At 40.8% G+C, this 24,911-nt stretch overlaps 1 protein-coding gene across 11 annotated transcripts in view; it reads right to left on the reverse strand.

Moving 5' to 3' along the window:
• The window catches only part of enox2 (ecto-NOX disulfide-thiol exchanger 2), a 186,251-nt gene that overhangs the window by 19,829 nt on the left and 141,511 nt on the right, over positions 1–24,911 (reverse strand). For all 11 annotated transcript variants that reach the window (XR_013973864.1, XM_080901323.1, XM_080901320.1 and 8 more), the window contains 5 exons: positions 14,323–14,529; positions 9,833–10,066; positions 8,323–8,535; positions 4,805–4,911; positions 710–824 (listed from right to left, as the gene is read on the reverse strand). Coding sequence is in view for 10 of the 11 variants with exons in the window: in XM_080901323.1 (XP_080757449.1) it covers positions 710–824; positions 4,805–4,911; positions 8,323–8,535; positions 9,833–10,066; positions 14,323–14,529 (876 nt within the window). In the remaining variant the exon portion in view is untranslated. The remainder of the gene's footprint in view (positions 1–709; positions 825–4,804; positions 4,912–8,322; positions 8,536–9,832; positions 10,067–14,322; positions 14,530–24,911) is intronic.

A 24,911-nucleotide genomic window follows, 5' to 3' on the forward strand; every position in this document is an offset into this window, starting at 1 on the left:
ATGCTAATTAATGATAGCTAAACTGCAAGGCTGCAAAAGAGAAGGGGCTGAAGTGACGAGTGCATTTACATACATTTGCATGCTAATTAGAGATGCTGTCATATTAGCAAAAGGCAGAGATCAGGCTGATTAACAGCCAAGAAGAAACCACACATCTGAGACATGAAAAGAGGCACAGAACATGGGATGAAGAGGGCTCACATGTGGTTCCCTGCATGTTGCACCAATGACTACTATAGAATTATTGGGTTATTGTTATGGGGTTTGAGGGATTAGCAGCATCATTAACTTTTGTTGCTTCAGCAAACACAAAGAGTCTCCTTTGAGGGAGCAACAGAAGATTATGGCACTTCAGTGATACCCCAATCTGAAATTAGATGGCAGCTGGCAGATGTGGACAGATTGGCACATGTACATGCTCCTATGTGTACATTCACTGGGGTGGACTGAGGTGAATGACATTCAGCACTTATGTTCAACATTAACTCAGGCTAGCCTGCATATTGTCAGCAACTTGATGTAGTCTGAATGTGTTTTTTTATTCATGCAGGCATGTCAGGTGCTTGGGGGATGATTACTGTCGTTTCAGTCAAACAGAGCTGTCTCCCTCAGTTATTTAACAGTCTCTGTGCTGATCCTTTGGAAATCGTGATCAGTGTACTTCCTGTCAAGATGACAGAAGTGCTGAACTGTGGATGCATATGCATACCTGAGTCCTCAGAGTCCTTGCTGTCAGGGGCATCCTCCATATCATCATCAGACATCTCCATCTCCTCCTCTCGTCTGATGCCCATCAGCTGCTCGTTGTGCATGTTTCTAATCTCCTGCAAAACACAGTGAAAAGAGCGACGGGTCAAAACTGCAAAGACTCCAGAGTGATGCACATTTTAGCAGGTGCTGATCAGTAAACTCCTTCAAAGTTGACGCTAAAGGAAAACTGAGCTGCAAAGGAAAACTTTTAACATATTGGTACAGAACAAAGGAGTGCAGCTGCAGAGAGATAAAAAGGATGATATCAGAGCTAGGGCTCAGTTCCTTCTATGGCTCGGAAATGGGGTATATGGTAGCACATATACAATGAGACCTCACCGTTTTGTACTTGGAGAAAAACAGTACACATTAAAGCAGCCATACAAATGCAACTCTACCATCTGTCAATGAAATCAAAGCTCCTCAATTTCACTACACACTGATTCACAACAACAAACCATGATAAGTGTCTCGGTGCACATTGCGCCTGCTGCTGGTTTTTATGCCCATGTTTTATTCTAATTGAGGGCACATCTGGAAACACCAGCAGTAACTGTAAAATACCAATCTTCTCCATTTCATTTCACCCTCACAGACAGAATCGCTAATGACTACATCCATCTGGAGACCAGTAACCAGAAGCAGGTTTCAAAATGGTTTAAAGATTAAGGTCATACCACTGAAATGGAGTGGCTGTAATTGAGACAAAACCTTCCAGGTTTGTGCTGAGAGAAAGTCAAAACCAACAAACGAATAAACATATGGTCGACTGTTAATACTAAGACTATCCTACCACATCTTCATTGTTTGGTCTGTGTCTGGACCTTTATGTAACATGCTTGCATTTTAGTGTAAAATATACATCTCGAAAGAATTATAATGCACAGCTAATTTAGATGTACGATGCATTAGATACACGATTACATGCTCTGACAGGCCTAATATTTTAGCTTGTGCTGCAAAAGGGGTGAGGACTTGATTCACACATGTATGCAACACATATTAATGAATATAATAAAAGCAGTTGTTAATATGACAGCTGCACAATCATCTATAGAGCTCAACCTTTGTTGCAGCTTAACGGTTGAACTTTGAGGCAGCCGATTTAAAGCCAAAGGCATCGATCAATATCATCTCACCATGATACTCCTCTCTCCTGCGACTTCACTCATTTACAGCATTTAGCGATCAAAAGTGATTTAAACTTTGACCTCCATTTATTTGTGTTGTCCTCGGGATTCCCATACACTTGTTTGCCATACACCTAGGGGTCATTTTTGACCCGAGGACAACACAAGGGTTAAATCATTAAATATATGATTTATGCTTTAGAACAAAAGCAAAACATACAAGCCATCACTTAACAAGCCTGCATGAGCCTCTAGTGTCTTTCAAAGGAGTTTTTTCAAAGCACGATATTCTCTTCATGTATTACACACAACTACACGGACACATTATCAACAGGGTGTCTCTTAGGCAATCAATGAAATAAAGACAGTGAAACATGAAAACAAGTATTTACTGAAATAAATACAGAAAGACACATATGGGGAGTGCTGTGTTTACAAACACCATCAGTAGATAAAAAGTGCAAAATCAATGAAATAACAATTTCTAAGGGAGGGAGCAAAAAAGCCGCCCAAGCAGCCCAAGAGTAAATACATTTAAAACCATCTGTCAGCTGATGTTATCAGCCTGAGCCCGTGGCACAGGTCAAACAGGTACTCGAAACACACAAGCACATGTGGAGAAACAACCCTCTGTGCACAAGCACACATCCACTGCATATACACAAACACACCACATAAAAACAGAGAGACAGCTGTTGTCTGATTCTGCCTGTGAGCTGCAGCTCCTCAACAGCGCCGCCCGTTCCTCTATTATTCGCCTTTAGGCCACAGAGTGATACTGGCTGCCTCTGATGTTAAACTGTCCCCAAACAAACACACTTACTTACCTATTCTCTATACACTGGACAGCGGCTGCAAGCACTACAGCCTCTAAGACAGATAGGCAAGAACAAAATAAAACCATTATTTGATAGTAATGTAAAGAAATGATCAGCTTTAATGGTTAAAGTCGAAGCATCCACCTCTACAGCCACATGCAGTTTTTGACTTTTTAAACCCATTGTTTTGGTTCTCTGACCTTCACACACAATGTGTAGTTGCCTTTCACACTTCTTGTTACACGTCCATATATAACTAAAGGTAACAGCTTCCGGCTCACGCAGCTGAGTGCACTGTACCAACCCAGCAATATAGGCGTGGATGTGTTTCTTGTAAGCAATCATGAAATGCAAGTGCACTTTTTGGAATTGTAAGCATTCGGTGAAGCATAAAGGAGCATTGCCTCCTTAGAGGTTGATTTTTTTCTATACCTAACGTGAGTAATTGTTCCCTATTTATTTAATACATTTTAGAAGAGTTTTTTTTTTCTGCCTGCTGCAGGTTAAGCTCAAGTGCCAGACTGATCCAAAGCAATGAGCTGACAGATACTAAAACACCTCACAGTGTTTGAATGTACAGGGAGTAAGGGCACCGAGTGATTTATTAGGATAATCTATACTTGAAGACGCCTACCGGTTGCATATGACCTCGCTAGTTACGATTACTTTCCCCCAGGCCCTGAGCCCTAACAGCCAGAGATAAAGACTCAACTCGGGTTTATGCTAACCCAACAGCTAGAGTTGAAATTACTTCACTTATCGCTCACTTTGAGACAAGCACACAATGTCACGAAGTGTCTAAAACGCTTCTCAGCGATTGTAAGTGTAAAACAGCCTGAAGAGAAAACACTTCGAAGGATGTTTCAAACAGGGATGTTTCCTTGTATCAGGACATATTTAGCAGCAGTGTCCACCCACCGTGGTCTCTTTTGTTTACATTTAGGGTCATACTGTACACTCAAATGTATGCAAGGCAGGAAAAGAACAGAAAAAACCCCAAGGCCTGATGTAAACACTGTTCACAGCATAAGAGATTTGAAAACTTTCAATATCTAAGAGTATGTTTTTATATATGTACAAAAGTATGATTCGCCAGTGAGTGTATTGCTTAAGGACTGAGTGAGGAATGGCAACAAAACAAAAGGGTCTTTCCTGATGGCAGCATGTGCAATTAAATATGCATCATTCTGCTTTCTCTTACTCAGAGGCCTTAACATGAGTCATTATAAACACAATTTCCATGCTCATAATTCTGCAGTACATCTGATAATTGGAGCGACATTTCTGATTTGCACCACCACCTACCTTCAATGTGAAGTTTTTTTGCACAAGTTGACTGCTGCTTCTGCTATGACTTATTTTGTTATTAATGAGCATCTTAGCTGGGCTTTAACTTGCATCTTAAAACGGTTGTTTTTCATACTATGGTTCAAAGAAACTTACCAATCAGATATGCTCATATATGGTCCATTAGACGCAGGACTGCAACACATGCCAGACCCTCCATTACATACAACCCATCATCATGTCAATTAATGTTCCATTTGGCAGAGAGAGAAAATAGCAAGCAGACAGCAGATGACAAAAGTGCTGTTAGACTTGAAAATGAATATGCTTTTAGCTCTCAATATATGTCCCTCAATCATTTACTTCAGAGAACGAAAAAAGCCCCCCCAAAATCAACATCTTCTAATTTATTGGTGAAGAGGGCAGGGAAGGCTTGTACAGATTTACCTTTCTTCTTGAACACACTTAGGGGTGGAAGAAACAGACTCACCAAGCACCTTGTATCTCTTCATGGGGGAGGCAAGGCTGGAGGAAGGAGTGGAGGAGGAAAGGGCAGAGGTCTGGGCCTCAGTCTGTGCCTGGATCTCGCAATGACTCGATTGAGAAGGCACCTGCTCTGCAGCCTTGCTTCAGTCAAAGTACTTACTATTACAAGGGCTCTGCCCTTTCCTATTATTTCTTTATTATTACCATCACCTCTTTGGTATCAAACAACATTTTAAAGAGCTTTACATTGAGAAGGCGTAAAACAAAGTGGGATAATGACTAATTTTTTCCATAAATGATGTGATTGACACAGTTAAATCAAAATGTACCAACCTCTGCTTGTTTGCGCCACATGTCCAGATTCTTGCGCTGAGCTTTGGAGAAATGGTCCCATGCCTTTTGTTTGGAAGCAGCTTGGAATACAGACACAATCTGTTCAACTGTGGCAGGATGCAGGGAAGGACCAGTGACCACCCAAAGACAGAGAGAGAGAGGGAGAAAGAGAGAAAGAGAGAGAGGACAGTTGGGAAGGAGCAGAGGAGTGAAAAAGCGGAGTCAACTAGGGATGTAAAGAACTGTGTGTGTGTGTGTGTGTGTGTGTGTGTGTGTGTGTGTGTGTGTGTGTGTGTGTGTGTGTGTGTGTGTGTGTGTGTGTGTGTGTGTGTGAGAGAGAGTGTGTGTGTTCGTTCAGTGGTATATGCATGCGTGTGTTCTACTTACCAGCTGATGCCAGTGCATCATCCAATGGGAGAGTGATCAGATAGTTCCCACAAGCAAAAGTTCAATAAATTATACAATTTCCGCAGAGCGTGCTTGAATTATATGAGACAAACTGGTTTCTGCAGAGCAGTTGCTCTTTAGCACATGTCTACTCTTGACTTTAATTACCAACACGGCTCTATAGCACAAATTGATTATTTTAGTTCAAGCTGACACAAACATAACCACTGGATCACTAAACTTGGCAGTTATTCATGAACCCCAGAGGATAAACTCCCCTGAAATTTTCTGAAGGAACATCTTGTAGTTCTGTAGCTATCTTGAAATATTTCCAGGCACATATTTGGGAAGCTACTTCACTCAGCTTCTTACTACAAGCAAGCAAATTAATGGGTAATCTGCATTTAACAGGTATGGTATAATTAAACCGAGTGGCTTACGATTAGCCAAATACACCACCATGTCTAACAAATTTGAACATACCGAATTCAATCTTGACACTGACTGAAGAGTTACTCATATCTTCTTTTTTCCTGTCAGTTCAGGTGCTTTTAAATGCCAGTTGGGAATATCACAGGTTTCCCCAAAAATGTCAGCTTTCCAGTCATAATTACATCTTGGATGCTGAAGTTAATACTAGTTAAAAAAGACAAATTATAGTACCTCACATGTGACTTGAAGAAAGGAAGGAGTACAGTGTCTCAGAGCTGCGAGCATGGCTGCAGACTTATTGTTTAATGAGGGACATTTTGCTCAGCAACTGCCAGCTGCCAAAAATAACCAAGGCCGACTCTCAGTATGCTACCGTTGACCACAATGCAGCTCCACTGCAGACGTGGGCTCTCAAGAACCTTGCCCAAGGACAACAAGTTGTTCAAGTAAGAGTGTTCCTGATTTATTTTTCCTGTGCAAATGCCATAAGCTCCATGCCGCTGCTAAAACCTTTTACACGACTGTAACTACAAAGTCGTTTAAAGGGTAGAGACTCGAGTCTGGACTTTGAGTTTTTTCGGGTCATCGTGCCTAATTAGCACGAGGCAATAAGCCAGAACCTTTAACTTTAGGGTCTCCATTTACTCTGGAAGCGATGTGGTTGGGGACAGCTGCTCTGGGTCTAAATATATTCTGTGTCAGATTTTGTCTTATGTGCAGTACATCAACTGAGTGATTTTTCCACCACCAGCTACCCGTCTGTTGTCATGCAGGTGGTCATGGGTGGTCTGTGTATCTCAGAAGCCCTAACTCACGCAGAGGGGGAGCCAATAAGACCTCCAGTTAAGTGTGCGTTGGTGTGTGTGTGTTTGCAGAGTGGTGAGAGATAGCACAGTTCAAGGATCAATATCATCTTCCCAGCACCCTGTAATTTGATGGATCCAATCGATGGTCAGGGCAAAGAAGAGAGGCACATGTTCAGACAGGCTTTCAGGCCTGTGAGCATATATGGAAATATTTATACATTTTGTATACTACTCGTCTTCGACACGGCAGAAAGTCGGTCAAATACAAAATCTTCACTGTCAATTATCTGGAGTTTCTGGAGAAGCAATGTGCTTTTGAGTCTGTTTTTTTCAGGGCTTTAAGTAACACAACTTCAAATCTAGTGAGGTAGCAGCAGAAGCCAGTATCTCAAAACCTGGGCATATGCAATGTGACTGTATGCAACAATAGATACCACTAAAGATTAAGTGAACATGTTTTTGTTAAATTTGGGATAAGAGACATCCTGTAAGGTGACATATAGCTTCACAAACTACAATTTGTGGACGGCAAGTAGTAAAGCAGACAGACTTTAACTGTTATGACAAATAAAGCCTCCCCCACAGGCTGAGTTACAGTATCAGGAAAAAGCTAAGAATTTATGTTTGGCTGAAATAATTGAGAATGGCCAATACAAAACAACAATAACAACAACAACAACAACAAACAGGCCTGCCTCTCTTTCTGGTTTATACAAAGAACTATATACCCACCATCTGTGTTTTCCATGTGCATTGTTTATCTAATAAAAATGAAACAGCGAAACTAGCGACCGTCTCTAATGACGTTACGTTGTATTTAACATGCATGTGGTGACAAAGTGTTGCAGACTTTAGTGTAAATCAGCAGCTGAAGAGCTGAAGCTGCCAAAGGTGGGTTTCTCCATTTTATTATGCCTTTGGCTTTTTATCAACATCAGTGTGCAAAGCATTCCCTGTACATGCTTGCTCTCCAGTGTATTCTTGCAGAAAGTATGTTACTACGTCCATCCTGCAACCTTAACATTCCACTCCTGTGTTTTCTTCCAACAACAATATGAACCTTTCATTCCTCTGACTTTTTAAAGAAATATTTTGTATTATAGATGCAACAAAAAGGGAGCAGGAGCCTTACAGGGAACATTTCGTGGCGATCGTGGCTCAAGAGTTGGGAGTTCGCCTTGTAATCGGAAGGTTGCCGGTTCGAGCCCCGGCTTGGACAGTCTCGGTCGTTGTGTCCTTGGGCAAGACACTTCACCCGTTGCCTACTGGTGGTGGTCAGAGGGCCCGGTGGCGCCAGTGTCCGGCAGCCTCGCCTCTGTCAGTGCGCCCCAGGGCGGCTGTGGCTACAGTGTAGCTGCCATCACCAGTGTGTGGATGGGTGGATGATCGTGTAAAGCGCTTTGGGGTCCTTCGGGACTAATAAAGAGCTATATAAATACAGACCATTTTCATTCTTAGGAAAGAAATTAAACTTACCTTTAAGCCATGGTCCCAACAACAATTTAGTACAAGACAAGAGGGCAGCTATGACACTATTAAGCCTAACCTTTAAATCCGCAGTGTGTCGGTCAGTAGTTACATTTGTGTGCAAGCACACGGTCTGTGCATCATGTGAGAGACTGTGAACAATGTCATACTTACTTTTTAGTGGATTACAGTTCTCCAGAATGCAGGCTTGATTTGGATTCTTGGTGCCTTTGCCTAGCTTACAAACTATTTACATTCAATGTGGGTGTGCTATCCTAAAACTTACACTGAACCAAAAAGGATTTGACTCATGCCATCATATCCTCTTCCTGCATTGCACAATAAGGAGCTTACTTACAGTATATACAGTGTAAATATTGAAATATGCAAGTGTGTGTTTGTGAGAGACAGACTGTAGTAACTCACATTGAGCCAGTATACCAGCCAGAGCAGTCTTGAACTTGTCTTTGGCTTCTTCCATCTCTTTTTCATGCTGACTCTTCTCGCTCATCAGCCGGCGGATGTGGCTGTTGGAGGACTGGATCATGGAGTAGAAGTTGTTGGCGTTTCTGCGGTTAACTTCGCCTCGTTCAAGCCAGGTCAGGAGCACACGAACCGCTTCAGGAAATTTGCCGTCATCTGGGCAAGAAAGAGTAAGAGTTACGATTGACACGGAAAAGAAAAAACGTGCTGTACCCTGTACAGTCTCACGAAAGGAGAGGAGTAGGAGAGGAGTGCACCAAACACCAAGCATGATGATAAAGCAGAGACTTCTCACCTATAATCCCATAAGGCTGAAAATATGCTCTGCTTTCTGGTCACTAATAAATGTTTCATATAATAAACTGTGAAACGCAGGAACATTGTAATATTAAAAACATGTTCTCCTGTACTGACCATATACAAAATAAAAGCAGGGTTAATAAGAGCAAGGAAACATTAAAAGCAAGTGCCTCTGGATGAAAGAAAAACAAATTATGACACACAGTTATATATTTGGAAACAAATAACTTTGTGGACTTCAACAACAGCTAAGGGCAGAGACAAGCACCCATTTATAGGGATCTTGGTGAAAACCTCTATAGGTGTCTTGTCATTAAAAGCAGGATCTGAGTTATACAACTGCCTGGGAGAAACGGCTAAATCCTCTTTCCCCTTTGGAAAGAAAACCTAAATCTGAAGCAATAGTTGGGATAAAAGTTTTCACAACAGCAGCCCAAAGTGATCAGAAACAAATCCTTGGCTAGAACGGCACAGTGCTGGAGTTCTTCGCACCAAAGGCTGGGGAAGGGAGAGCTGAAAAAGACTCACGCAGATGGTTGAGAGGCACAAAGTCACAGCCATTATGTTATTAGGCAACTGTGACTGAGACCTGGAAGTGTCACTGCTCATTAGTGAAACAAGTTTATTCAGCCAGAAACTCGACAGAAAGCCGAGAACGGGAGAAAGAGCTGAGAAGAAAAAAATAGAGAGGATGAGCAGGGAGGAGAGTAGAAGAGAGAGGACGAGATAAGAGAGAAGCATTTGCTGAGGGGAGAGTAAACTGATATACTGTGTTTAACAGCCGTTTCGTCTTTTGAAAGCAAATTTGTTAGAACATCAGAATTACTTTCTCAGATTTACCGGCTGCAGTTTATGGCTGTTCCTGTAATGTCCTGCTCTGGGAAATCCCTGCAAGCACACACACTCGCAGTACTCAACCACTGTCATGACTTATTATCTACCTTGTCAGTTTTTGGATTGCATGAATAAAGACAGTACCATGAGGCCTATTTTTGTATTCTCTCAATAACAATGTGACAGAAGCAAATGATTTTCTTCCACACATGCGACAGGTTCTTCTCTTCTGCCAATCTGTGTTTCTTATGTTTGTGTTGTCATATCCTGCATGCTTTTCATTGTACATGCTTCACAGATTGCCAGCATCCATGTCTACCTTTGATCTTGTCTCCCAGCTGACCGCACTCGTGCTCAGAGTAGTGGACGATGGGAGGAGGGGATGGTGGCCGGAGGCGATCTTCTTCCATCTTGCGTCTGTGACGCTCCTCTCTGGCTAACATGCGCTGGCGACATTCCCACTCATAGAGGTCGTCTCTGGCCTGTGCGAAGTCGACGTGGAGGCGTCCAGTGTCTTTTTTGTCTGTGCTTGAACCCAAACGGATACGATAACCTAGGAAGGAAACGGAAATTGTAAATAAAAGAGAAATAATGGTCGAACGAAGTAGGAGGCGCTTAAGAGAAACTAATGTGGAGGAGCAGAAGGAGCAACAGTAAACGTACCAGTACAAGTGAACAACTTTGTGCACACAGTTTTTATAATGTGATGTGCAATCTGCTTAGTAACAGCGTGATCACAGGTGTTACATGTTAGCCTAACGATTTCAGAATTTAGTCTAAACCACTGCTACATTTTTCCTGTCTCACAAAGCCTCTGGTTTCATTTGTTACTTCACAGTTCAGAACACGAAGGGAAAAAAGTAGAGGGTAACATGTGACATCACTCGTCACAGAGTAACAGTTACGCAGCCTCCTGTGGCACGTAGACTGCTGCAGCAAAGCAATGCAAGGCATGAATGCTTCTAATCCCGGACATCTGTCAAATTCGTACGTCCTGTTTACATCAGTTTCTTATTAAACCGTGCTCATTTGTCTATGGTACTCTCCATTAGTCTTACACCTTCTACACTGCTCGAAAAACTGAGAAAAATGATTTAAGTTACACTTGACTGAACTGAAAAGCAATACATTTGAAAGGAGTGACACTCTAAAAAGGTATGTGTAGTCGGTGCCACTGGGGATTTCCTCTGAGCCAACAGTAAAACACTTTCCATTACTTTCAACAATGTGTATTTAGATCCAACAAAATCCAGTGAAGACACTTTTTATTGGGATCTACGAGTTGATTCACCTCCAGCATGCCCTCATCATTACTCTCTTTTTCTTGTTAGATCTCTTGGTTTGAGAAGATATATTAGCTGTAGGGTTTGTGGAGTACAGAAGGCCTGCATCCTTTTGGGAATACACAAGGGAGACTTAGAGAGGCCAATTACTTCTCTAGTGGCACTGAAACACCACAATATCCCTCATTACCCCCACTCTTCTCCACACTAGTTCCCACTTATCCCCACTCTCCCCTCCTTACTCAATTTCCACTAATGGCTGGTTGTGGACTGAAGTGAAATCTGGTCCATTTTGTGATTTAATTGCTTCGAAATGATCAAAGTGCATCCAACGTGTGTTTTCGGTCACACGTGTAAGAGTGTGTTTTCCAACTGAGCAAAGTAATGATGTGCAGAGTGATTTACTGACAGACACAACACACTCTCATCAAAGGAAAAATAAAAAGAGGGTGAAACAGTGTTGGATGCCAACAACAACAAACAAAAAAAAAAAGCAGGAAAAGAAATGAGCGCGATTTCAGGGTCTCGACTGTCTGCTCCCTCTGCTTCAGGCTCCCAGTCTACTACTGCTCCAATATTTCATATGAGGAGATCTTGGTGTGGGCTGCTTGAGTGGGTGTCATCTCTAGGTAGTGTTTGCACAGTGTGTGTATGTGTGTGGTATTATTTATGGGGGAACTACACAGCTCTGTCAACACTTTAATATATGGACCCCCACTCCCACATCTCACTGTAAGAGTATATGTGGACGAAATCGACGGGTCTCTCATTCAAACCCACACTCAGACATACACACACCTGCCTACCTACCTGCATGGACACACAATAACGCAGAGAATATTCCTGAATTGGGTTAAGAGTTTGGGGGGAGCAGGAACACAGGACAATGTGTTTGCTCTGAGAGATTTAAGATGTCTGTAGTCCAGAAGCTACTGTGGTAATATAGGAGCCTATAAGCCAATGATACATGGTTAGTAGAGGTTTTTTGCCTTCATGGTAAATGGATTTTTTTGGCACCTGTAGTAGAAAACTCCGCTTAGATCTCTTTCCTTAAGTGACTTAATAGAGACTAGCCAGTTTTTGATTTCTGATGGTGCTCAGTCTAATAAAGAAATACGAAAACATTTTTAATAATTGAATGCTCTTCTTTGTGGTATAGCCACAAAGTTTAACCTTGGGTGCTGAAGGTGAATTACAAATGCACTGATCTACTGGGATTTCCCTGTACCACCATCTCTAGATTTTACAGAGAAAGAAAAAAATATCCAAAAGGTCTTTGTTTGTGGGATTTTGAATATTTAACCACTTGATATAAACAAAGTACGTAGAAGAGCATCTCTAAACGCACAACACACTGAGCCTTGAAGCAGATGGGCTACAGCAGCAGAAGACTGCAGCAGGTGCCACTCCTGTCAGCTAAGAACAGCAATATAAAGCTAAAATTCACACAGACTCACCACAATTGGACAATGGAGGACTGGAAAAAAACTCTGCCTGGACTGGTGACTCTCGATTACTGCGGCAACAGTAGGGTCAGAATTTGGTGTAAACATCATCTATCCTGCCTTGTATCAGACTGGCGGTGTTGTAGTGGTGTGAGGTAGTGCTGGGCGATATGGAAAAAATATTTATCACGATATGAATTATTTTATATCACGATAACGATATATATCATGATATACCACCTGACCTGTGGTCATCTAGAAAGTACGCAGTCTGTAAACAGCAAGTGCCGAGGGTGCAGTCTTTGTTGTGAGTTACCGTAAAGTATGTCGCAAATCCGGGTGCACGTACAGCAGCACCAGGTCGCAAACCACAAGACGGAATTTCTTTGCAAAAATTATCATTTTTTTTATACTTTATCTTCTCTTGCATAAAGTTAAGAGCATGTATAGTGAGAAGACAACACTAATATATTTGCCACAGGCTACTTAACCCTTTAAGACCTACCATAGAACCAAGTCCGCCAGAGCTTATCTTTATGTTTTTACATGCTGTAGTGCCATTTGTGGGAGCATTTCAAGTTTCCATACATCAATACAACCGTTATAGCCCAAATATTAAAAATATGTATGCATTAAGTCCATAGTAACTATATAAATTGCAAAAATTTGTAGTGCAATAAACTACAAAAAATTTAAAATCGTTTTTGTTTTTTTGTTTTTACATATATTTCTAGTAAGAAAAATTTAAGAGGCTTATCCCTCAAAACTGTAAATACAAAAAAGTTGCACAAAATAGTTTCCAACCACGAGAAATTTATTTTGAGTGTCTTCATAGTTTTATTTCTGAGATACACTAATTTTTATATACTACAGGAAAAATGAAAATAAATATTATAATTATAATTTCTAAGCATCCCAGAAACGATACAGAAAAGCATAAAATCAAACATGACTTTTAAAAACACCAACATAGGCTTATAAGGCCCTTTCGCGGAAATGACGTCACTTCCGGTTTCGGGCAGGTAATGGCGGATGTGCGATAGTTCGTGCTGACGTATATGCCAACGTAGGAAGTGTTATGAACATCAGCAAAGCGTGTTTCTGGAATATTATGCTTTTGTTGCTGCAAGTGCTTCTTATGCAATGTTTGCAAAGCTATATGTGGAAGGAAATCGTGACCTAGGGCAAGCTGATGGCATTAGATGTAAGTACGACTCCGGTTTCACATGCAAAAAATTTTTTTTTCGCTACCTTACGTGGTTCCAGTTCTACAGGGATTTAAAAATAGTTAGGTAAAACGGAGTTTGCCTGCTCCGACCGGTTGTAAAGGGTTAACTATATATTTTATGTAATAATTTATAAAATTTGGGTTAGAAACGATAGAAGACACTTTTCTCTCGTCCACACGATACATATCGTCATATCGCCCAGCACTAGTTGGAGGGATGTTTTCTGGCAATCCATTGTTTCAACACCGCAGCCTGAGTGCTGCTGCTGACCATGTCCATCCCTTTATAACCACACTGTACCCATCTTCTGATGGCTACTTTGAGTAAGGTAACATGCCACGTCACAAAGCTCAAACCATCACAAACTGGTGTCCTTAAAATGGAAATTAGATCACTGTACTAAAAAGGCCTCCACAGTCACCCCATCGCAATCCAGGAAAGCACCTTCGGGTTGTGGTGCAACTGAAAAAATCTGCAGCAACTGTGTGATGCTATTACGTTATCGTCATGCTATGTTAACATGGAGCAGACTCTCTTATGAATGTCTCCAGCAGAATAAGGCAGTTCTCATATCAGAAAGAGGGTCAAACATGGTACCAGCAAGGTTTACACAGCGAGTTGTTTTAGCAAAGGTCTTGATATTTTCTGACAGTTGTTTTGTTTGTTTTTGGTAGGCATTTTACCAAAGCACTGAAGTGCTCAATGAAAACACGGATGGCAGCAGGACATCCACAAGCTCACTTTGTGATTCTTTAAGTGGTACTTGAACTACAGAAATTCACACCACTGCGTTTCATCAGTAAGGCCTTAAACAATAAATAAAATTAAGGCTTTAGATTTGCGACCTCTTACCTGACAGGAAGAGCGCCTTGTCCACAGTTGGCTCCTCCGCAAATCTGATATGGCAAAAGTTCTTCTTGCTTTTGCGTATGGCTGTGATATCGCCACACTGTCCAAAGACCTCCATGATGAGCTGCTCTGTGGCATTTTCTGGCAGACCACCGACAAACACAGTCTTACATCCCGGAGGGCGGTCTCTGGTTGCCGGAGGGGGCAGGTCTGTGACAAAGAACAGCCATGTGTAAGACATCATCAAGTTGAAATATAAATACGAGGCTGGAAAAACTAACAACTCTAATTAGTCGACAGCATTTCTTAATGTTTGCAGTTCAAAAAAGTCCTCTGCAATGTTTCTTAAACTTAAACACAGGCAACCCGAGAACAATTCGGGTAAAACACTTTATTTTGAGCATGAATTTTGCTCCTTGTGAAGATGAAAACAATACAAGCAGCGGTAACCATTGATTGGACTTTGCCAGAGAAAAGTGGTTTTCTTTAAAATTCATTGCAAGAAAAAAACAAAACAAAAACAAAGTAACAAACAGAACTATTATCAACAGCACTGCCTGAAAAATGAGGGAAAATGATTAAAAAACCTTTCATCACTTTGTAATAATAACATTTTGTTCAGCTTTTAATCGAATAGGTGTTTATTTTGTCTTTTTTAAGACATCTGTGTATTAAACATGGAGACAAGTCAAAACTATAGATGAAAATAAAGCAGAACTGCAGCCAACCATAAAAATAAAACCTGGATTATCATGTTGTGACGGAGTGACCCGTCTCAAGGCAGAGTCCGCTGAGTATGGCACCGCCACCATTAGATCGCCACCATTAGTTCGATTTGGCACCCGGGGCGGCGTATCTTTCTGACGACCGAGTAGAGGAATAAAAGGGGTGAGGAGCAAGTTGTGAGCCGCATCGGGGGTGGCTAGATTTTGGTTCCCACTTACTTGTTAAGGGCGTCGGTCGGGGAGACGTGCGGGGGGATCGCCAATCGTGCAGGGTGACGCAAGCCGATGGTATGGGGGTGTGGGGTTTAAATAATGAGTTCACGTGTACCCCGTGACACATGTACAATAAAAATATCCATTAAAATAAAGAGAAGAGAAGACCATTGGTGCTATGAGAAATGCAAAATTTTAATAAATAATTATAGCATAATAAAGGATCCCATCACCAAATAAGCAAGACTGACAAAAGCAAATGCAGCGTAATAGCAGGGCATTAATGAAAAATCCATTTTAGAAAAAGCCTCTACATTCAGACTGAGAATAATGAGGGCCAGATCACAGCAACATTAAAAGAGCAAGATGGCATCTGTATATAATACAAGCAAAAACCAAATTCTCAGGGTGATGCTGTGCATTTTCAGTGAAGTCATTCTAGAATAGAGCACTCATGACCTAAAAAAATTATGAAGCTTAATCATATCATTAATGAATAATGACCTCTTTAAGCAAGAGTTTTTTTGTAAGAGAAACTGAAAAATCAAACCCTCCCATCCATGAAAATGAAATTCTGTTGGCCCCAAAGTGACAGATCTTTTAATGTGAAGGGTCCCTCGCACTGCAGAAATCACTTATTCATCACAGATGAATGTTGACTGATTTAATCTCCAATAGCTACGGCTTCTCATCCATGATGAATATGATTAGCGTGGTCTACGAGAAGTGAACCAGCTAATCAGTGTAGTGCAGAGGATGCTGTATTTCTAGACGTCTACTAGGAAATCTCTGCAATGGGGCTGAACCTGGTTGGATACCTGAGATATAGGAGGAAGATTGGTCAGGATATAGGTGTTTTTAGTAGTAGATTTCAGTAGTGGCATGAAACGAAAAACAAAAAAGTATTTTTTCCTAGTAACAGCTGTTAAGAAAGAGTCTAGCAGCACCCTGAGTTTCCTATTCTGCCTTCTGGATCAGTCTTTAAAGGATTCATCTGTTGACACAAGTGCACACATCTAGAGTGCAGTCAGAAAAAAACTCCCCTCATATTCTCATTATTCTCATATATGCACTGGTGAATACAATTTCAGATTCACGTTACACATGGTTCATGTTTCTTTATATTTTGTTTTGTCATTCAACAACCAAACAGTCTTCCACTGATGCTTGTAAAGCAAGAACTCAAACTTTAATGAAAGCTCTGGATTCAATGCAGCACAGGATTTGATAAAAGAATGACGGAGAGGACGGCACGAGCTGCTGTGTTCTCAGCAGGGTGGCTCATCTCATGCTCAACAACAAACTAGACTGGTAGTGGACTCCTGATGCAGTTTCGGTTTTGGTAACAGTTTAGGATCATTATTAGCTACTATGAAACACTAATGCCTTATTCTCGATCAATAGCCTCCTACTTAACAATAAGGAAGAAAGTCGTCATTAATAAGTTATGTTCTTATATATGTTGTTCTATATATGCTCTTACTTTGTGCTGTACCACAAGAACAGGCATTCTTCGTTCTGCAGCCTCAAACATTTAAACATGTTATTTGGTTACGTTTAGACACCAAAATGACTTTTTGGGTTAAGTTTCAAGGTTAACATATTTACCTGAGGTTTTCTCAATGCTCTGTGTTGTTTTCTGTTCAATCGCTGATTACAGTGAATGATAACTGCCTACTAATCTCTGCAGGCAGGTTTGTAGGGAGATTAGCCTGTTAAAGATCATTCCTATGAGACTCACGAGAACTGATAACAGGAACTCAGTGGGCATTAAACATCTGGATTGGCTGTGCACATAGATAATCCTGCACAACAAAAAGCTCCGTCAGCTGAAAACAATGATTGTTTCGTAGCCTTGAACAATTGCAGCCTCTTTCAACTGCTTTTCAGAAAATCTCTGAAGTGGACGAGTATGAAATGGGATCGTTCTACGTGTAATGACTTCTTGTTTAACTGGAATAAACCCTGTATCATTTTAATGTGTTTACGGTGTTACAAATAGAACTTGTTAACTGCAGAAGTTGTGCACTATAAAGGATTTTATTATTACTTGGTTCTGGGGAGGCAACTTTATACCAGACAGTAGGAAGCTTTAATTCTGAGCTACTTGGAGACTATTAACACTTGGAGGTTTTGTAAAAGTTAACATCTTACCATATTTATTTTAAATAATTAACCACATGCTATTTGGGGAGCCTGACTATTCGCGAGATACTACTACCTTAGAAAGTCTATACTAAACAAAGCATACTGAACATGTAATCATGTAAAATTTCATTGCTTACTATTAACAACAAGTAATTACTGACTGACCTAGCAGATGCACAGCATGATCATAAGGAACAAAGGTGAAACAACTGGTTCATAATATCTAATAAAAAGCCAACCGGCTATGCACTTGGACAGTTTAAAGCCAAGCCTTGGTTTGGCAATAATAAACAATATATTGCTAACTGTTACATTATTTAGTTATTATAAGCACAACAATATACTACAGCATCATGTAACACACAAAGAAAAAAGTTAGGGGAAGGAAGTTTAGTTGTGAAAACATAACGATCCAAAGTCAGAGTTTTCTTTTGGCTAAAAAGCTTTATCAGCTCATAATCCCCTGCTGTCAGAACTCCTTGTACTTGCATGCAGCACTGTTAAGAGCTGCAAACAAACTTTATGTCTCTGAGCCGGAGCCAGCACCATCTCTTTCTTTTAATTTTTCCCCCTGTATCTCTTCTACCTTTACACACAGGCTCCAACAACCCATCCCTCCCCCTGCCTCTCCTTTTCTTTAAATGCGACCGTTAAAGCAAACATCGTCTGTTTCATTCCTTGACCTCTAGAGTTGGCGGATTAGACTAGTTTTTCAGTTGAGATGGACAGAAAAAGTAAAGGCAGAGCAGAAAAAGCTGCGATAGCACAGAAACGCTTTGTTGGCAGATGCAACAAAGACTTCCAAATTAACTGACCTTTTCGGTCCACGAGCGGCCGATGGAGCAAGGAGGACAGAGAAGGGAGAACAGGTGCAGTGCAGAAATAACCTAATGTGACATGCTGTAAGTTATCTAAAAAGAATACAATGGAAAGTCTTGGGTTTTTTTTTGGCCTAAATCTGTGAATTTCTGTGTATCTTTTAAAACTTAGCAGGAGTGAAATCATTTTGCAATCCCCTCGGCTGCCTGCTGTGCTACTGAATCGCACTGTTTATCACAATCGAACATTTTATGCAAACGAATTAGAAACAACTCTCTAGATGAGCTATTTGTGACTTCCAGATTACAGTAAATACACGATATCAGAGGATATCAAAGCATTTATGAACAGTGCATGTGATTGCATTTTATGCAAATATAATGAGCCAGTGAACCTGAGGCTAAGGAAGCATAGGAAGAGGATGGATGGAGCAGCTTTTGCAGGATCTTTTGTGGAAATCATTTGGGAAATCATACAACACAAATGACTAAAAAACATTCTGTGTTTTCGACAGTGCACACAAAGGAAAGCAGGAGAAACAGAAAATTGAGCAGACGGCTAAATGGAAGAGACAAAACAGAATTTTAGCAGGTTAGAAAGTACTAATAATATAATAAAGGACAAACCAGTGGCTCAAAAATTACCCTGTGATTTTCTCTTGTATTAGACCGAATTATTCTGCACATACAGTTTCATGAATGTGGCTGTAAAGCAAACAGACTGGCTAATTTTTAGTTCAGCCCTGTCCCAATGGCCTGCTCTTCATATGACCACCCAGTGGTTTGCTACACTGTCACAGGTTATTGTAATCCATCAGCTCGACTGACCAGACACCCTTTCATGGTCTGAGAAGATGCCACAGAGAGGAAGCTTTGTCCCTCAAAGGCCAACAGTTTACAAGAGTGTGGTGTGAATAAGGCACGGCGGGACCGCAGATCGTCATTTTGAGCCGTCTTTATTTGCTGCGGCTGCAGCTCACAGGCTGCCAGCCGCACATGAACCGCACCACAAAACACTCCACCAACCCCTGAGTCCCGTGTTTTAACACGGCGGACGTGATTGCGGATGCTGTGCAAGTGCGTCCGCACGGCCCCGCAGACCACACCCCACCACAAAAGACAAACTACAATCTACACACATTCAAGTACCTATGTTTAGCTGATTCTTGTCAGGGGTAAACTAAGCCATGTGCACGAAGAATTACGGTGAAAAATGGCACAACTGTCTCACAACTGCACACACTGCGATCTGCACATCAGTGTCTGTTTGCTTTTGTTTGGTTTAATCGGTTTGCTTACTACTGTCTGAATAACTGGTTGTTGCAAACACATGAAGCACTGGCATGTACAATGGGGCCCTGCTTATGGCGCGCAACGCTTGCGCGAAATGCATCAAAATCAATAATGAGCCAAGAAACTGGGAAAAAACAAACAAACAAACCAACCAAACATTTCTGAGCATCCTTCCTAAATATTTTATACTGTATGTGTTCATATGTCGAACTGGTACACACTGCAAGAATACTAAAATCTCTTTAAAGATAGCTATACAAACTCTTCTCTAACAACATCCTCAGAGGGTTGGATAAGAAAAACAGTTATCAAGCTTTGAAGTGGGTCCATAGGTCCAAATACTGGGAGCAAAGCCTTTGCAAACCATTTACAATACCACCGAAGCATTATACACAGCAAATTCAAAAGTGTTAAATGTTTTGGTGTTAATAGTCTTCTTGCAAAAGTAGAGTTAATTTTACTCTAAGCAGAGTCACATTCTTTTAATGTAACTCTGAGGTGTAAAATGATAGTAGTTAAAATCGAGTGTTAAAAATGAGTGTTTCTCTGTCAAATCTGGAGGTGTTACAATGGAAACATTAACTCTTGACCTCTTAACTCTGAACTCCTACAGGGGCTATGACACCAACAGAGTACATTCACAGACTCCGCCCCCAGCACGGCTCCAATCGAAGCTGAAGTGAAGCCGTTTCAGAACATTTTGCTCTACATATTTGAGTTGTTTGCCATGCTTGGTAAGTCATTTTTTCAAAGATTGTTTCAATTATTATTATTAGCTTTTACTTCTGTGGCTCTTTGGAGTTGAGACAAAGCTGTGTGAAAGGCATTAGCCATGTTGCTCGGTGATAGCATAATATTCTGTTTTAGCTAGCTGAAAGGTATTGTTTGCAGGCAAATACCACAGCCTTGAAAAAAAGCTTGCATGTGAATTTTCAGTCAAACTTTTGGTCAAATACACCTAAAACAATGTCTAGAATGTGAAATGTTGGTATAATGGTGCTACTGGAAGCCTGAAAACGATCGCCCATAAAAATAAAAAAACGAGCAAACAGCAGTAGCAGACGTCCTGACTGGATTCTACGTTAGCATAGATCCCTCCAGAGTTTTGTGCACACGGTTTAGGTAAAAATGAAAAAGGTTGAGGTTTTACATTTAGTTCAGTATTACCTGTTGCCTGCGTCTTTGTCTTTTGGGAAAATACTTTACACAAGTAATGGCTCAAAGAGGATTCCTTTTTTTTACTGTGCTGCAATTGTTTACTGGATTATTTGGGCCGTTAATTAGTGTCAACTAATTTTTATTCAATCTCCGCACAGGATATGCTTGTGAAGATGGAATATGGGGGAGAGCAGAAGTGCGCTGAAGTTCCACAAAGGGATGAATGAAGGACATGCATATTGTATTGAAGAAATAAGTGATGAGATGCTGTTATTTGCATTTACCATGTCAGACCTTTTGATAAACAAAATTCTAATGAAAGTGAGAACATGTATACTGTTACATCTTTCAGAAAATGTTTTGAAATTGTGGTGCACAGTTCAGAATAAATGTTTTTCAAAAACCATTGCATCTTTTTAGTAAATGTTTATTTCCAAAAGAAATTTCTAGAAGTTAAGAACAGTAAAATTCCCGCTTTTTAGAATGAATTAGAAGATAACTCTTACATAGTTAAACTAAAATACTCTTTGAGAGTTAATATATAAACTCTTAACACCAAGTGTTAAATTATCAACTCCAGACAGATTTGGTGTTTAACACTAAATCAGAGTTAACGTACCAACTCTCCAAAAAGAGTTAAATTAACACTCTCTGGTGTGGACCCATATAGAGACTTTAATAGTGTTGAAATCAAATCCGACAGTGTTAATTTGGACATGCTGGATTTGCTGTGTATAGTCGACCAGGCAAAAGAGGCAGTAGAGAAGGTGAACCAGTGATCAATGCTGAATTGAGAGGGTTTGACTGAAGTCAAGAGGGGGGACGCATTGAGAAGAAGGGCTTGATGAGGATGTACGCTGATTGTAAGGTTATGCACACTGAGAAGACAGAAGAGCGAGAACACACAAGAGCTGGGGGAGGGCTGAAAGGGTTGTTGTTGCTCAGCTAAAAGGTCAGTGAGCGAGGATGCTGCATGCGGTGTCAGGTTGAGTGTGTGCAGCTAGAGGGTAATGACTACTTGTGATGGACACCATATGCAACCTTGTTGCCAAGATGCGAGTACTTTCCTGTGATATTTGCTTAACGCCTCAATGCAGCTAATGCCAGTGTTTGCTTCGCTGTTACAGTTCAAACCGTGAGCAACATTAATATGGCTCTGGTTCCAAGCAGCAGTCCTTAGTTACTGTAACAGTGATTCATGCACATTCCATTAACAGCAAGCTTTATACTGGCTCAATGGTGAAGTATAATCCAACTGTATTATATGTTCTCTGGGTAAACACATGACAAAGACTTCAAATAACTTCATCTCCCAACGATTTGTCCCGGCCACCACTATTTTGCATCTCAAAGCACTTTTGACAGCATGCAGTATGAAATAATGATTCAGTGCTATCAAAATGTTCTCCTCTCACTCACCCGTCAGTTCTGTCATACTGGGAAGACAACACAGCCTTAGCGAGACAGATGCTGACAAGATCCTATTCTCAAAAATAAAACACCACTTTTTGATATGAAAGACTGGGTAAACTTTCTTGCCTGTTAAATAAAAGCTGATACAGTATCCGGTGCAACTGTGCATTTAACTATCTGACAGTATTGACTTAAATAAAGCGGTTTTCTACCGTTTTCTGCACGTCAGACTCTCTTTTTAGCTTCAGAGGTCTCCAGATATATCCCCACATGCCACGCCCAGCCCTGTCCTTTAGCTGACTGAATTTTTCAGTCGAGGTGAGATAATCGTCACTGACACCACATATAAAGACGTGAAATTAATAACACTGATCCTGTAACAATGATACCTTTCAGGCTTGGAATGTAATAAGCAGCAAGCAAACAGACAGGATTTCAAGTTTGTGTTGGAGACAGGAGAAAATGGATGTGTAAGAGTTCAGGCAACTCTGACAAAAGGCCAAATTGCGATGGCTAGACGACTGCTCAGAGCAACTCCAAAATGACAGGTCGAAGTTAGTAGCTTCAGAAAGGTTATCAAATGAAGGACAACGAGTGATGTGGAGTGATGGCTGGCCCGTGTGGTCCAATCACATACACAAAAGCAGAAGTAGTGTAAGTGTAAGATGTGTCAGAACAGAGTCCACTGCAGTTTACTGTGTAAAGGTGATCACTGCCCATGCCTTAAAGCTCCTACAAGAAATGTGAGCATTACACTTAAGACCACAGAACAACAGCAGGAAGAGACCAGGTTTGACTTATCATCCATCTTTTACATTATAGTGATCGCCAGATGTTCACACCACATCTGGTAGAAGGGTAATTTACATAGCAAAACCTCCCAAAGAAGAAACAAGACAAAGAACAGCGTTACGTTTGCAGTCTGTTAGATATGCTGGCCTTGCCTCGCTCCATAAAGATGTGTTGTCCAATTCCTCAAGACACCTTCAAAGGTCCTGTAATGGTCTGTTAAGTGCAAAACTCCTTTGGGGTTTGGCCTGATAGTCATTACCTTAAGGCTCAGCAACATATTTTTAATATTATTTCTCAATTAACAGTTTTCGGGATGGAAATAGAATGAGTCAAAGTGTAGATGAGATATTGTAAATAAACTGGCGACATACCACAACCTTGCCAAATACCTGAACTGGTTTTAGTCAGTTCCCTTAGCTGGAAAATGCGACCCTGACAGATACACCTGAGATCGACACCAGAACTCTCAGAGCCACAGAAACACAAAATCAACCCATTTGATAAGGCGCCAATTCTCACTGGGCATTAGCCATTCCTGTAGACCTCCTACAGAGCTACTTAGCTTTCATGAGAAGAATCAAGCTAGACAGCTTCTCAATTGTCTGCCTATTTTAAAATACCTGGCTTATAGATGGACTGCTTTTTTGTGACACTGGAATAAGTGACACGCAAAAAGATCATAAGTAGAGCTGGGGAGCAAAAAAGCGAGAGAAGAGTAAGTGGAGCAGAGTAGAAAGGCAGGGAAGTAGAAAGTAACAAGGAGGATGAAAAAGGTTACCAATTAAGCCTCATGTCCATGTGCCACCAAGGATTGAAAAGGTTTTGGGAAGAGATCATTTTCCACAAAAAGTTTTCACTCGCGCTTGTGAGTGACTGTGACAGGCTATAAAGTTGTTGGGTAATTTCTTGACAAGCTGATCCCTCATTTAGCCTCAGGGTTTGTAGGTGCCCCTGAACAAAGTACCTGGTTCATTTCTGTACTTGCTCCTGACAACTAGCTCGAAATATGATCCAAGGTGAAGTTAAACTTTTAATCTGCTTTTCTCTCTGCTCTATTTTGTCACATATACTGAGCCAAAATGCATACAGCAGATGCACAAGAATATCTTAAAACAGCTTTATGTGCGCCGTGAAAAACAATATTTGCCTAATAAAATTCAGGAGTGTGTTTTGTTTTGCAAAAGGATTGTAAACTAGTGAATGCTAATGTGGTAAGGAGCTTTTCTTTCAGTTCACCTTGAAGATGACATGTAGCACTTGTTTGAAAAAAGTCCCCAGGCAGAGAGCTTTATGCAGCAGGAAATCCGTAAAGCAGAGGTGGGATCAATCAAAGTACCCCCCCACTATTTTGGTTCCTAACTCAGAATAATTGGAAGGTGGCGGTGAGATAAATATAAACGCCACTCTGGGAAACACACATACCATCAGATTATACAAAGTGAGATTTTTGCCCTGAGAATTTCCACTGTGTTTGTCAGAATGTAAATGCAGCTTAAAGTGAACAGGTGTATCTTCTCTTGTACTGACATTGTTTATGACAGTGTAATACTAAGTCTAAGCAACATTTTAACAAAACCGTATGGGTAGAAATCCTGCAAAGCAATAAATCACCTAAACTGATAAATATGATCAAATCTTCAAGAAACAACTCAATTTTTTTCTTTTTTCTTTTTTTCATTTCTTTTGCATCTGCAGTAAAGTGAAAAAATAATTTTGGCGTAGATGTTGTGGGACTTCCCTACAGTTCTGCACATGGATCGAAAGCATAAGGACATTGAAGCACGAAAGTAGAATCACAAACAGAACAGACTGGAGCTTGATGTGGGTTGCAAAGTGGCTTGCACGACAACTGTCAGCAGGCTAAAGCAATGTAAATAAAAGGGCTTACTTAAGATTTTACCAACATGATCAGTGGTCAGCTGATGTCAGCTGGAATTGAAACCAGCTGATGAGATCAGCTGTTTGGTCTCAACTTTGTAGCCATCTATGCTCAATCTGAACTAATGTTCCGATCAATTTAGCTGAAGATGCT

Source organism: Rhamphochromis sp. 'chilingali' (genome assembly GCF_963969265.1).
Source record: "Rhamphochromis sp. 'chilingali' genome assembly, chromosome: 13".
Taxonomy (NCBI): Eukaryota; Metazoa; Chordata; class Actinopteri; order Cichliformes; family Cichlidae; genus Rhamphochromis; species Rhamphochromis sp. 'chilingali'.